Below are 12670 nucleotides of genomic sequence, written 5' to 3' on the forward strand. Positions count from 1 at the left end.
GATTCCATGTGTGATTCCCTGTGTGACCCCACTCGCTCCTTTGTGCTGCCAGCTCCCTGGGGATAATTAATTTATTGGTTTTTTATGGATAATTCTCCTCTTTGACCCACCAGAGTCTCATCTTTGGTTATTTTTTTAGACTTTTTTTTTTTTTTTTTTTTTTTTTTTGCAGCCCCTGCCCTGGGTGGTTTGGCAGCACAGGGAGGTCCCAAACCCCCTCCATGCTCTGGACAGTTCAAAATCTCTCCCAGGATTTTCTCCCAAATTCTACAGTGAAATTACCCAGATTCTTTGAATTTTATTTAAAAAAAAAATGGAAATATTCAGCTGTGGCCTACCAAGAATTATTCCTACTCCTCTGACACCTCTGGTAGTTAATCAAGACTATAAAAGTGCTGACCTGAATTAAGACAAAGTGTCAGGGAATGTAATTACAGGACAATTACCCTGAGCCATTATTTTCCTTCAGCAAGGAGCTGCTCCCCAGGGCCAGGCTCATCTCCAGGCCCTGAATTCTCCACGGATTTCACACCTTGTCTGCAAGATAAAACATTGTCACAGCCCCCCAAATTCACATTAAAACGTGTCCCTCGAGGGTCTCAGAGCTAATGGAGAAATTGGAGAATTCCAGCTCCCAGCCAAAAGCCCCAGTGAAGAAAATTAAGGAGGTAAAAGAACACTGAGTGGATTTCTTAAGGTGTGGCATGGCCAGGATTTATTTTTAATATTTTTTAATATTAAAAGGGAGAAAAAGTTCAATTTTTTTGGTTGTTTTGTTATAAATACAGAAAATTTGCACGATGTTTCCACGGGGGGAAAAAAGTGGTTTTTTTTTTTTTTTTTTTTTTTTTTTTTTTTTTTTTTTTTTTTTTGTTTTGTTTTGTTTTGTTATAAATATAGAGAATTTGCATGGTGTTTCAACTGGAAATTCAGGGTGGTTTGCTCTCAGCAATGAAAGATCTCCCCTTGGATAAGAAATAATTTATCAGTCTGGAGAACAACCTGTGAGGTTTTAATTAAAAAACCTATAAAGCAGTTTGGAAGTTACCTGGTGTTTAAAACAGGATAAAATTGGAATTCTGGAATTCTTCCCTGATCAGGGAGGGGAAAAAATATTTTAAAAATCCTGTTTGGCACTAATATTTGATTTCAGAAGTGTTCCTAAGAGTTAGAGGGGGAAGAAACAGCTCCATCCCTGGGTGTTTCCTGGGACAATCCCAAATCCATGAGAAGATCTCAAGGAATGGGAATGGGAAAGGGAATGGGAATAGGAATGGGAATGGGAATAGGAATAGGAATGGGAAAGGGAATGGGAATGGGAAAGGGAATGGGAATGGGAAAGGGAATGGGAATAGGAATGGGAATGGGAATGGGAATGGGAACCCCAGAGCACAAACCAAGGCACACACCGGGAGTTTTACCATAAAAATGAAGGTATTTATTCAAGAAGTACAAATTTGATGGTACCAGCCATCTTTGAAAGCCATTCCCATGAGGCAGAGAGGACACAGAGCCGAGGCCCTTGCTCAGAGCACACGGGAGCAGAGTGCCACCAAGTGCCACCAAGTGCCACCAAGTGCCACCGAGTGCCACCAAATGTCACCAAGTGCCACCGCCGCAGTCCTGGCCAGCGTTGCTCAAATCCACCTCTTTTGAAACATTCCCTGGACTTGAGAGGCACAAATAAGGATTTTTTTTTTTTTTTTTTTTTTTTTAAGCCAAGACCAGTTTGTTGTTCGAATAAAGCCACCAGCTCCAGTTTGTGTTTGTTTTCCATCGCCTTCAATTGTCTCCAGCCTTTGGAGCGGGTTCCCATCTCCTGATGGAAAAGGGGACAAAAAAAAACCAAAACAGATCTGGGGATGAGCAGGTGCAGGATTCTCTGGAGCTCAAGACGAACGAGAGGTTTTAAGGCAGGAGTCAGGGTTTGAAGTTGTCTCTTTGCCCCACAGCTCTGGAAAATGCACAAATCCAAAGTTCCTCCAGAGTGACCCCCCCGGCTCCGAGGGTCGGGACAAATTTTCCATGGAAAAAAAAAATCCAGCAGACACGTTGGTTCAAAGTCTCAAATCCACTTTTTTTTTTAAGAAGCCTTTTGGTTAAAATATCTCACGTTCCAGCTGCCTGCCTGGTGAAGGCTCAGTGAAGTGTCTCCCCTCGGGAAGGAGGAGAGCTCCAGCTCCATCCCCACGGAGGATGGAATTGCAGGACACAGAAATCCCAAACAATCCCTGGGAAAGGAAAAACCTTGGAGCAGATTCCTGTATCCAAACCAGCACAGGTGGAGAGGGGAACAGCAGGACATTCATCATTTTGGGGGAGGAAACACCAATGTGGGTGCTGGGAAATCCAACTCCTGGGGATCAGCAATGAAATCCAGGGGGTTTGGAGCAGGATTTGTTGTTTTTTTTCCAAGGAAGTTGCACCTTTCATCCTCACAGCCAAGGCAGAGTTGTTTGGGTTTTTTTTTGTTTAAACACCTTTCTCAAGCATCTCTAATCCCACTCCAGAAGAGTTCAAGCTGTCCCAGAGTTTCCAGCCACAATCCAGGAGGGATTTGATTACAGGGAAGGGAAAAAAAAAAAAATAAAAACAAAACAACAGAAAAAAAAAAAAGCCCCTTTTTCTAACAGAGACTACTTTCATTTCAAAGTAACAGGATTTGAGCAGCACAGGGAAAAAAAGCCAAAAAAAAAAAAAAAAAAAGAAAAATTCCTTTTTTTTTTTTCTTTAAATGTAAACATTCTCTGCATAAGGTGCAGGGTCTCGGGTGTCTGTACAGGAACGTGGAAAAGTTTGGGAAAAAAGAAAACTCCAGAGCCAGAAATGCAGCTGCCCCTTCCACTTCTGAAGCATCACAGACATGGAGAAACGTTCAGCATTCACTTTGTCAACACCTACACAGCAAAAATGCTTCCAGAACTCCATGGCTAAAAGCATCCCACCATTGTAACAAAGAGTATTTTTTGTGGGTTGTTTTTTTTAATACTTTCAGGAAAAAAAAAAAAAAAAAGAAAAAAAAAGATTTTACATTATTTACTAGCAATGGATATATATGCAGAAAGCACATCACACTAACAGCAATATTTTATCAAGTTATCATTGACCTTCACCAAACATTATGCACAGTTGCTCCAAAGATTCCCTCTTTTCTTTCCTCTCCTCCCCAAACTTTCAGTGGAAGGCAAAGAAAAGCTGGGGTTGGTTCAGTTGTTGCTCCTGGGCTGAGGAGTCGTTACACCTCAATTTTTTTTTGGTGTTGTTACACCCCAAATTTAAGGTGTCTATTAAAAACCCAACTGATTACACCACCAACTCATTTTCCAGAAGATTCCCCAGCTCCAGAGAAGCAAAAAGGCTTTCAGGGAATGGATCCCCAAGCTGTGTTTTGTGTAGAGAACCCCAAAAACTGCCACACACCGAGGCAGGGATATTTGGGGGGGCTCTGAAGGAGCAGCTGTCACTGGGGTGGGGAAGAAGAGACCCTGAGCATCCTTTTGCAGTGCCCCAAATGGACCTGCAGCACATTTGGGGCTTTTTTGGGGGCTCCCTGGCCTTGGCAGGCTCAGGGGGGTTTGTGCCTCTCTGCCCTTCAAGCTGTTCAGGAGTGTGACTTCTTTACTTCTGGCTCAGGCAGAAGTGACAAGAGAGAGTAGAAAAATCTGAGCTGTGTCAAACAGAGCTGTCATTGACAGGGTAAAAAAAAGGTTCTCCTGGCCCAGGCAGAGCTGAGCAGGAATGGCACAGAGGGCTGAGGGGAGGAGATCAAAAACCCCAAATTGGTTCCTCCCTCCCCATTTGTGTCGTGTGCGTTAGAATTCTGTGACATCATTTACACCCCAGGGCCTGAGGTGGGGACAGCACCCCAGGGGCAAAACCCAGCCAGGACGTGCTGCCAGCACCCTCCTGCTGCCAGCCAGGGCTTCTCCATCCTCCCCTAGGGTTATCCATCCTTCCCTGGGGTTTTCTGTCCTCCCCTGGGGTTTTCTGTCCTCCCCTGGGGTTTTCCATCCTCCCCTGAGGTTCCCCATCCTTCCCTGGGTTTCTCCATAATCCCCTGGGGTTCTCCATCCTCTCATGGGGTTATCCATCCTTTCCAGGACTTTTCCATCCTTTCCAGGACTTCTCCATCATCTCCTGGGGTTCTCCATAATCCCCTGGGATTTTCCATCCTTCCCTGGGGTTCTCCATCCTCCCTTGGGGTTCCTCATCCTTCCCTGGGTTTCTCCATCCTCCCCTGGGGTTATCCATGCTCTCTTGGGGTTATCCACCCTCTTATGGGGTTATCCATCTTTTCCAGGACTTCTCCATCCTTCTCTGGGGTTCTCCATAATCTCCTGTGGTTTTCCATCCCCTCCTGGGGTTCTCCATAATCCCCTGGGGTTTTCCATCCTCTCCAGGGCTTCTCCATCCTCTCCCAAGCACCCACCATTCCCCAAGGGACAGCCCCTGATCGATGCCACTCTCAGCCATGCCCTGCACTCCAATTTCACCCCCTCTGCCCCCCAAACTCACCCCACCCTCCCCTGCACTGGAATCTGCACCAAAGCCCAACTTTTAGGGCAAATTCAATCATTGGAGACACAAATGTTCTCTGTCATGTCACAATTTCCAGTTCTGTGCGTGGCCCCGTCGGCCACGTGCTTTTCCAGCTTGTTACTGATATTTTTAACAGATATTTTGAAAACTTGAAAGTTCTTTCCTGATAGAAATCCTGTAAAATTGTGTTTCTTGCAGAGCCTGTGCTCAGTGCTGCTGTCACTTTACACAGAGAGGGTCGAAGTCTTCACTGTCACCTCTAAAAGCATTTCACCATCGAATCCTTTCAGGTTTTGATATGTGATTAAGGAGGGGGAGGCTGTTCCAAGAGAATTTTCATGAACAAAGTCTCTGTTCTACTCAGAACCCACTCACAACACGGCCTTCAGAGCATCACCTTTTCTGCCTGCCACAAAAGCAATTAATATCAAACATGATCATCTGCAACAGTGTCATAAAACTGAGCCTTTTGCAGCTCAGAGTGGGGAGAGGGGGAAAAAGGAGCAATTCCAGCTCCTTCATCTCAAAACCAGCACCTGGTGATGAATTGCCTGAATGAAAATAGAAAAAAAAAAAAATAATTAAAAAAAAATCCTACAAAAATAATTAATAAAAAAGTGGTGGTTTAGTGTTCACAGCTCCAGGTTTGCTCCTCTTTAATCCATCAGGATTTTCCCCACCTTTCCAGGAGGGAAATGACACCATAAAGAGCATTTATCCAGACATATAAATTATGCCGTATAAGAAAAGTAGTGTCTTCCTGGCAGGAACCCATCCTTTGCCCAGGGAAAAACCTAAGAGAGATTTTAGACTTGTTTATGTAGCAAATATTTCCCCCTCCCCTGGAATGCAAAAGATTTGGCTGCAAAAAACCTCAAGTACAGTAAATCAAAGTTGCTTTTAAAAAACAAACAAACAAACAAACAACAAAACTCCACGATAGAAAACTTGTTCTAGGTTAGTATTGATCAGCTCGTTTTCACCTTTAAAAATAAAGGGAAAAAAAAGAAAAAAGAAAAGCAAAGCAAGTCACTTTGGTGATTTATGAGAACAGAGAACTCATTTTCCTTTCTGCAGCTCTGCCACTGCATTTCAGGCATCCTGCACCAAGTGGGGCCAGTGGAGCTGTTAAAAACCCCCAGGTTTGATACAAAATGAGGACAAAAAAAAAAAAAAAAATAAAGCTGGAGTTGGGCAGGGTGGGGTGGGAAATGCAAACAAAAAGTGGCTCTGTTTCCCCAGCTATCAATGAAATTCTGCTTCCACCTGCTGGGATGTCCCTGATCATCCTGACTCTGCTGCAAGAACTCCCTCAGGGTTTCTGAGCACCAGAAATTTGATTTCTGTGGAATTACTGAAGGAGCAGAAATTTAAAATTGTCAAGGGAATCCTCCAGGTTTCACTTAATTCGCAGAGGGAAGACAGAAATCAAGAAAATTTTAAAAAAATCTGCTCTTCCCATATTAAGAGCACCTTTGACTTTGGAAGAAGTGATTTCAGTGATGGCTTAAACCCCAAGCAAACAGAAATGATGATGAAAAGGCAGGGGGTGCAGAGCAGCTCCAGCTGGGGGAACAAACTGAATCCCCCAGGCCCAAAATGATCTCTGAGACTACAAAAGGATTTGTCATCTGCTGAAAGGACCCCTGGTACATTCTGAAATGGGGGAGCCCAGGGCTGGTGGGGACACCTCCAGCTCTCCTGGAGAGTCACCACAGCTCCAAGGCTGGTGGCTTCCCCAAAAGTGACACCCCAAAAAGCTGCACCCTCACCATCTCCATGCTCTGTGCCCTGCAGGGAGCACAGGGAGCTGCAGTCCATGCTCTGTGCCCTGCAGGGGAGCATGAAGAGCTGCAGTCCATGCTCTGTGCCCTGCAGGGAAGCATGGAGAGCTGCAGTCCATGCTCTGTGCCCTGCAGGGGAGCTGCAGTCCATGCTCTGTGCCCTGCAGGGAGCACAGGGAGCTGCAGTCCATGCTCTGTGCCCTGCAGGGAGCACAGGGAGCTGCAGTCCATGCTCTGTGCCCTGCAGGGAGCACAGGGAGCTGCAGTCCATGCTCTGTGCCCTGCAGGGAGCACAGGGAGCTGCAGTCCATGCTCTGTGCCCTGCAGGGGAGCAGAGAGCTGCAGTCCATGCTCTGTGCCCTGCAGGGGAGCAGAGAGCTGCAGTCCATGCTCTGTGCCCTGCAGGAGAGCACAGGGAGCTGCAGTCCATGCTCTGTGCCCTGCAGGGAGCACAGGGAGCTGCAGTCCATGCTCTGTGCCCTGCAGGGAGCACAGGGAGCTGCAGTCCATGCTCTGTGCCCTCCAGGGAAGCACAGGGAGCTGCAGTCCAGGCACTGGGAGCACCTGCAGGCTCACCTGGCCCAGGGATGCTGCCCCTCTCAGCCCTGGCTCACCTGAGCACAGCCTCTCTGTGATCTGAGGGGCAGCAATTCAGCAGGCACAGACTCAGGGCCCAGGGGGCAGGGAGTGAGGCTGAGTGAGGGCTGGAGCAGGTAAATAAGTGCCAGTACAGCAGAGAGCAGCCAGGGCTGAGTTATTGCCTGAGGCTGGGAGCGCTGCGGGCCGGGAGCCGGCGCTGGCACAGGGCTGCCCTGCCACCTTGGAATGTACAGTTGCCTGGCCTGAGCATCACCAGGAGCTGCCAGAGAGCAAAGCCCAGTCCAGCTGCACTGCCCAGGGCTGGCTGTGCCCCCTCAGAGCCCGGGCACAGCTGGGGGGATCCCCGTGAGCAGCTCCTTCCTGCAGGAACTGTGTGTGCTGCTGATACGGAACTGGATCCATTGATTCCGTTCCAAGTTGGTTTTTTTTAAATCAAAGTGCTCTCTGTTGCTCCGGCCTCATGGATCAGGACAGCCCTGGCAGTTTCAGGTTCTTTACATGTCTGTATTAAGTGAACAATCTCTTTCCTCCCTCTCTTCCCTTCCTTTGCCCTTGCCCTGTTCCTCTTGCTGCCGTGTTCAATACGAGATCAGCCAAACCCCAGAGGCCAGGCCACCTTTTTCACGGTTTTTTGCAGATCTCCATCACAGATGGAATTTTTTTTTTTTTTTGCTGGTCATTCCTCTCAACCCATCCACGAGCAGGACAACCCCCTCCCAAAAAAAACCCACCAAAAACCAGAAGAAGAAGAGAGGGCAGTGAAAACAAACCCCACAAAAAACAGCGACGGCAGCAGAAGAGAAGAACCGAGCGCGGAAAAAAAAAATAATAATAAAAAAAAATAAATTCAGTTTTCCACCGGGGTGGGATTGGCTAAGGGCTGGCTCACGATGACTTGCACCACGTAGTCCTTTGGGATTTTCAGCTCCTCCAGTTTCATTTTATCTGCCAGGGGCCTCCCAGAGAAGAACCAGCGCTGGCTGCCCGGCTCCACTCCCTCGGCGGCGTGCAGCCGCCGCTTCATGTGGTACACGGTGTCCATGCTGCGCACCAGCAGCTTCAGGTCTTTGCCCGTGGACAGGCGCAGGCGCAGCTGGCACTCGTGGCCCGAGTTGGGAGGGGGCTCAGGGATGTCCAGAGTCTCCAGGTCACCCTTCTCCTCGATCATGTTGATGGGAGGCGCCAGGCAGTAGACGGGGAGTTGGTAGCGGTTGCCCAGCTCGTCGTAGCATTCGGTGAGAGCACCTTGAGGAGAGGAGAAAGGGGGAAAAAGAAAAAATCAGTGGGGATTTTTGGAGTGTTTCACACTGGAGTGGTCACTCTGGAAAGTTTTAGCCTTGTTGTTTAATCACCCAAGAGGTGAGATGGGAATTTGGGCTTTAAAGCATAAAACAAGAGCTGTCACTCTGTTTTCACCTCCTGTTTTGACGCTCTGGAAGGTTTTGAAGTTGCCACTCTCCACAAAAAAAAAAAGCTTTGTTTTATGAAGATTATGAGGATATTTCACTGGATTTTAGCATTTCATAATGCTAAAAAGGACTAGTTAAAATACTGCTTCCAGCCCTAAGCAGTTCAAAATTTGGACTTATTCTCCTGCAGGACCAACAATTTAAGAGATCTCAATGACAGCAAGGACAACTTTTGCAGGAGTTGTTCAGAGTTTTATGTCCACACTTACCTGAAAACACGAAAAGTTTTAAAGGACCAGACAACAATCATCAATGCCTCGCCTTGTCTGCACACAGAAACTTGGGGCTGAGATAAAAGCAGCCCCTGAAAACCAAACACCCTCTCCCTGCAGGGATGAGGAGCTGCTCCCATCGTGCCATTCCAAGCAGGAATCTTTCACCAGCAGCACGGCCAAGGTTCAGCTCCAGCAAATACCACTTTGGACCAATTCCTGTTGCTCCCCCCCAAAGCTGTGAAAATGCCGTGAAAGGAGGATTTTGTAACTCCTCAAACATGCCCAGATTGCTGGGATGGTTTTCACAGTGTTTTAGTGAGAGCTGCCAGGACAAACAAATAAACAAATAAACAACCTCGGCCACCCAGGGCTGTGGCTGCATCAGCAACACCCAGGACTCCCCACAGCATCCCTGACTGCCCTGGAGTGTCAGGAGAGATTTTTTATTTCCACAAAATTCCCTTGGGATAATCTGAGCGCTCGGGAATTCTCCCGCGTGCTGAAATATCAAATACGGGTTGAGCTTTTCACGGTGTAACTTGATCAAATGGATTTTTATTTGATCAAATGGATTTTTATTTGATCGAATGGATTTTTATTTGATCGAATGGATTTTTATTTGATCGAATGGATTTTTACCTGATCGAATGGATTTTTACTTGATCAAATGGATTTTTACTTGATCAAATGGATTTTTACTTGTCAAAATAGATTTTTACCTGATCACATGGATTTTTACTTGATCAAATAGATTTTTTTGATCAAATGGATTTTTACTTGATCAAATGGATTTTTACTTGATCAAATGGATTTTTATTTGATCGAATGGATTTTTATTTGATCAAATAGATTTTTATTTTATCAAATGGATTTTTATTTGATCAAATGGATTTTTACTTGTTAAAATAGATTTTTACCTGATCAAATGGATTTTTACTTGATCAAATGGATTTTTATTTGATCAAATGGATTTTTATTTGATCAAATGGATTTTTACTTGTTAAAATAGATTTTTTACCTGATCAAATGGATTTTTACTTGATCACATGGATTTTTATTTGATCAAATGGATTTTTATTTGATCGAATAGATTTTTATTTGATCAAATAGATTTTTTTTGATCAAATGGATTTTTATTTGATCAAATGGATTTTTACCTGATCACATGGATTTTTATTTGATCAAATGGATTTTTATTTGATCGAATAGATTTTTTTTGATCAAATAGATTTTTATTTGATCAAATGGATTTTTACTTGATCAAATAGATTTCAAGCACTACCCTAGAAAAGCAGCAGCACATTTTCTGTGCTGTTTTAAGGATTCAAGGCAGAGCCTGGGAAACTGAGGATCCCAAATCGCAGCAGGAATCCCTCCTCACTGTCATTAAACCCCCTCTGAATTTACCAGTAGAACCTCTTTTTTTTTTTAAGGCTAATTGGTGTTTGTGAGAACACCCAGAGGAAATCAATCCAAAGATCAATGTTTTAAGCTTTCTCTTTGTACAGGTGGCACCAAGGCATCTGTGCCTTGAGATTTATGAGAGAACAAAACAAAAAAAGGAAATAAAATTAAATAATTGCATCGACTCATTACAGTGTTTTACCATGAAGGAATTTCAGAGCAAATCAAACTTTTATCAAAGCTGTGTTGGACTCAAACCCTTTAATGTTTTTTTGTCATTTACAAACCCAAGCCTGAAGTTCCCAAAACATTTCAGTTTTGTTTTACAACATTCACTTCACTCCTCATCTCTTTGCTGAACATCCCAGGACTAAATTCCAGCCATAGAAACAAGTTTGCTGCTAAAAAAAAAAAAAAAAAAAAAAAAGCCAAAATCTAAACCTCAACAGCTTTTCAATGGAGCTAAAGCAGCTAAAATTTCTTCCAAAGCCATTTCTCCTAAAAAGAATGCATCAGCTTTAGAAGAGTTAATTTTAAACAACATGAGGGGAGTTTGCTGAGGAAATTCTTCATCATTTATCTGCTTGCCCAGCTGAACTAACACCGAGGTCAAAGCTGATGCTATAAACACTGGATTTCCTAATCATCATCAGATAATATTAAAACAAATCCTCTCAAACAGCAGCTAACTTGGAGGTCTGCAGCTAAAATAAAAAATAATATATAAATAGGAAAAGACCCAGCAGCAGAAAGGTCTTGCCAATAAAAGTCCCATCCCAGAGTGAGAAATGGTTTGTAACAAATTGTTCATGTAAGAACAGGTTATTGCAAACCTCACCAGCAATCCCAGGCTTCGTTCATCCTGCTGAGAATGTCCCCAAATATCCCAAACACAGAACACTTCCTCCTCTGTTCTAACTGAAAATCCCAGGAAATCAAACATCCCAACTAGAAAACACTTCCTAACTTGGCTGTTCAGACTGAAAAATCCCATTTCTGATCCTGCCTGCAGGATCCAGCAGCCTGGACCACATTTAGCTGGAAGGGCCAACTAAAAGAATATCAAGATTTTACGAGAAAGTGGAAAACAAGAGGAAAATAATTAAATTTTTTTAGGTTTTTCTGCTCCTTAGGCAAGCAGGAATAACGCAGCCTCCTTAAAGCAGATGAGGAAAAGGCAGCTCAGAGCTGCAGGAACAACCATCCCACATCCCACCTGAGCTTGATTTCCCTTTCCAAACCAGAGAAGATTCAGGTGCCAAAGCCTCGAGGATTGGAGTTTCCACTGCTGGATCATCCAAAAAAAAAAAACCCTGGAAGAGGCAGATTCCAGGGGAGGAAAGCAGGAAGATAAGAAAGTGGCAGACAAGAAGATATAATGCAAAAAAACAACCCAGCAGATGGGATTATTTTAATATTTCAGAATTAACACGGGGCCTTGGAGAGTGAGGAATTCTGGAAGGAGCTACAAGGCTCTTGTTGGTTGTTATCCAGGTAGGAGAGAGCAGCTTGAGAATTTCAGAGGGAAAAATAAGCAGATGTGATCATCGAGCAGAAGGAACAGGAACATTCTGGAGTTAATTGCTTTGCCAGCCACAAAAAAAAAAAAAACCCAACAACTTTGTTTTGTGAAGATTATGAGGATATTTCAGTGGATTTTGGAAGGGAAAATGCTTAAAAAGGATTGGTTAAAATATTGTTTCCACCCCTAGGCAGTTCAGGGTTTATTTATCCTCCTGCAGGACCAGCAATTTAAGAGATCTCAATGACAGGAAGGTCAACTTTTGCAGGAGTTGTTCAGTCAAATAAATCACACTCACCTGAAAAAAAAGAAGTTTTAATGCATTTGAAAAGGCATTTTTTGGCATTTCCTTCAGCTGCACACCATCCCCTCCAGGAAAATTCTCATTTTCTGTTCATAAAATGCCTCCAAGTTTTACAGCAATTGCTCAGAAACACCCAAAATTTAAGAACCGAGCAGATTTCCATTTTTTTTTTTTTTTTTTCTCCCCAGACAGATTTGCTGCAGGAAGAGAAATTAAAACAACACAACCCAAAATGCAGCACTGCAGTGAGACTCAGCTAATTTAAGGAGAGTCTCTGTGTGTGTAACACATTTGCCCAAAGAACAGCTGGTTCAGTTGTTTTTTTCTGACTAAAAATCTCCACTCCAAAGCCAAGCTGAGCCTGGACTGCTGAATAAATTTGGGACAGTAAAGCTTTCACCTGTGGAGTATTGATTTGAATCCAATATAAATCACCAATGCCTGAAATTGAGTCGGAAAAACAAAGGGGTCTCACAGCAGAGCAATTCCCAGGGAGCAAAGACGAGGCAGAAAAAGCTGAATTATCTCTTCATCTTTATTAGCTGCTGATTTTCCAGGGCTGAGCTGGGAAATACAGGATTTTATAAGGAGAAAACTCCCTGTGCTGACATCAGGAGGAGCAGGGCTGGGACAAGAGCAAACACGCAGGGCTCTGTTCCACTCCCCTCCACACAGCCCAGACTGGGAGGAATTCACACCAAAAAAAAAAAAGCTTTTCCTGACTCAATCCCAACAGAAACTGCTCAATTCATCCCTCCAGGTGTCCAAGGCTGCGTGGATTTCCCATTTTCCAGAGGGAAAAGGGTGGGAATGCTCGTGCAGGTCAGTGCCTT

The 12670-nt window shown here is 44.4% G+C and overlaps 2 protein-coding genes across 6 annotated transcripts in view; both read right to left on the bottom strand.

Annotated features, from left to right (window-relative positions):
* SH3TC2 (SH3 domain and tetratricopeptide repeats 2) overlaps positions 1-12670 on the bottom strand; it is a 317636-nt gene that overhangs the window by 119610 nt on the left and 185356 nt on the right. The window lies entirely within an intron of this gene.
* UBTD2 (ubiquitin domain containing 2) overlaps positions 6775-12670 on the bottom strand; it is a 42060-nt gene continuing 36164 nt past the window's right edge. Inside the window, exon 3 of the mRNA XM_083872106.1 lies at positions 6775-8168. Coding sequence (XP_083728232.1) covers positions 7771-8168 — 398 coding nt within the window. The 3' untranslated portion in view covers positions 6775-7770. The remainder of the gene's footprint in view (positions 8169-12670) is intronic.

The sequence above is a fragment of the Zosterops lateralis genome (genome assembly GCF_965231275.1).
Source record: "Zosterops lateralis genome assembly, chromosome: 14".
Lineage (NCBI taxonomy): Eukaryota > Metazoa > Chordata > Aves > Passeriformes > Zosteropidae > Zosterops > Zosterops lateralis.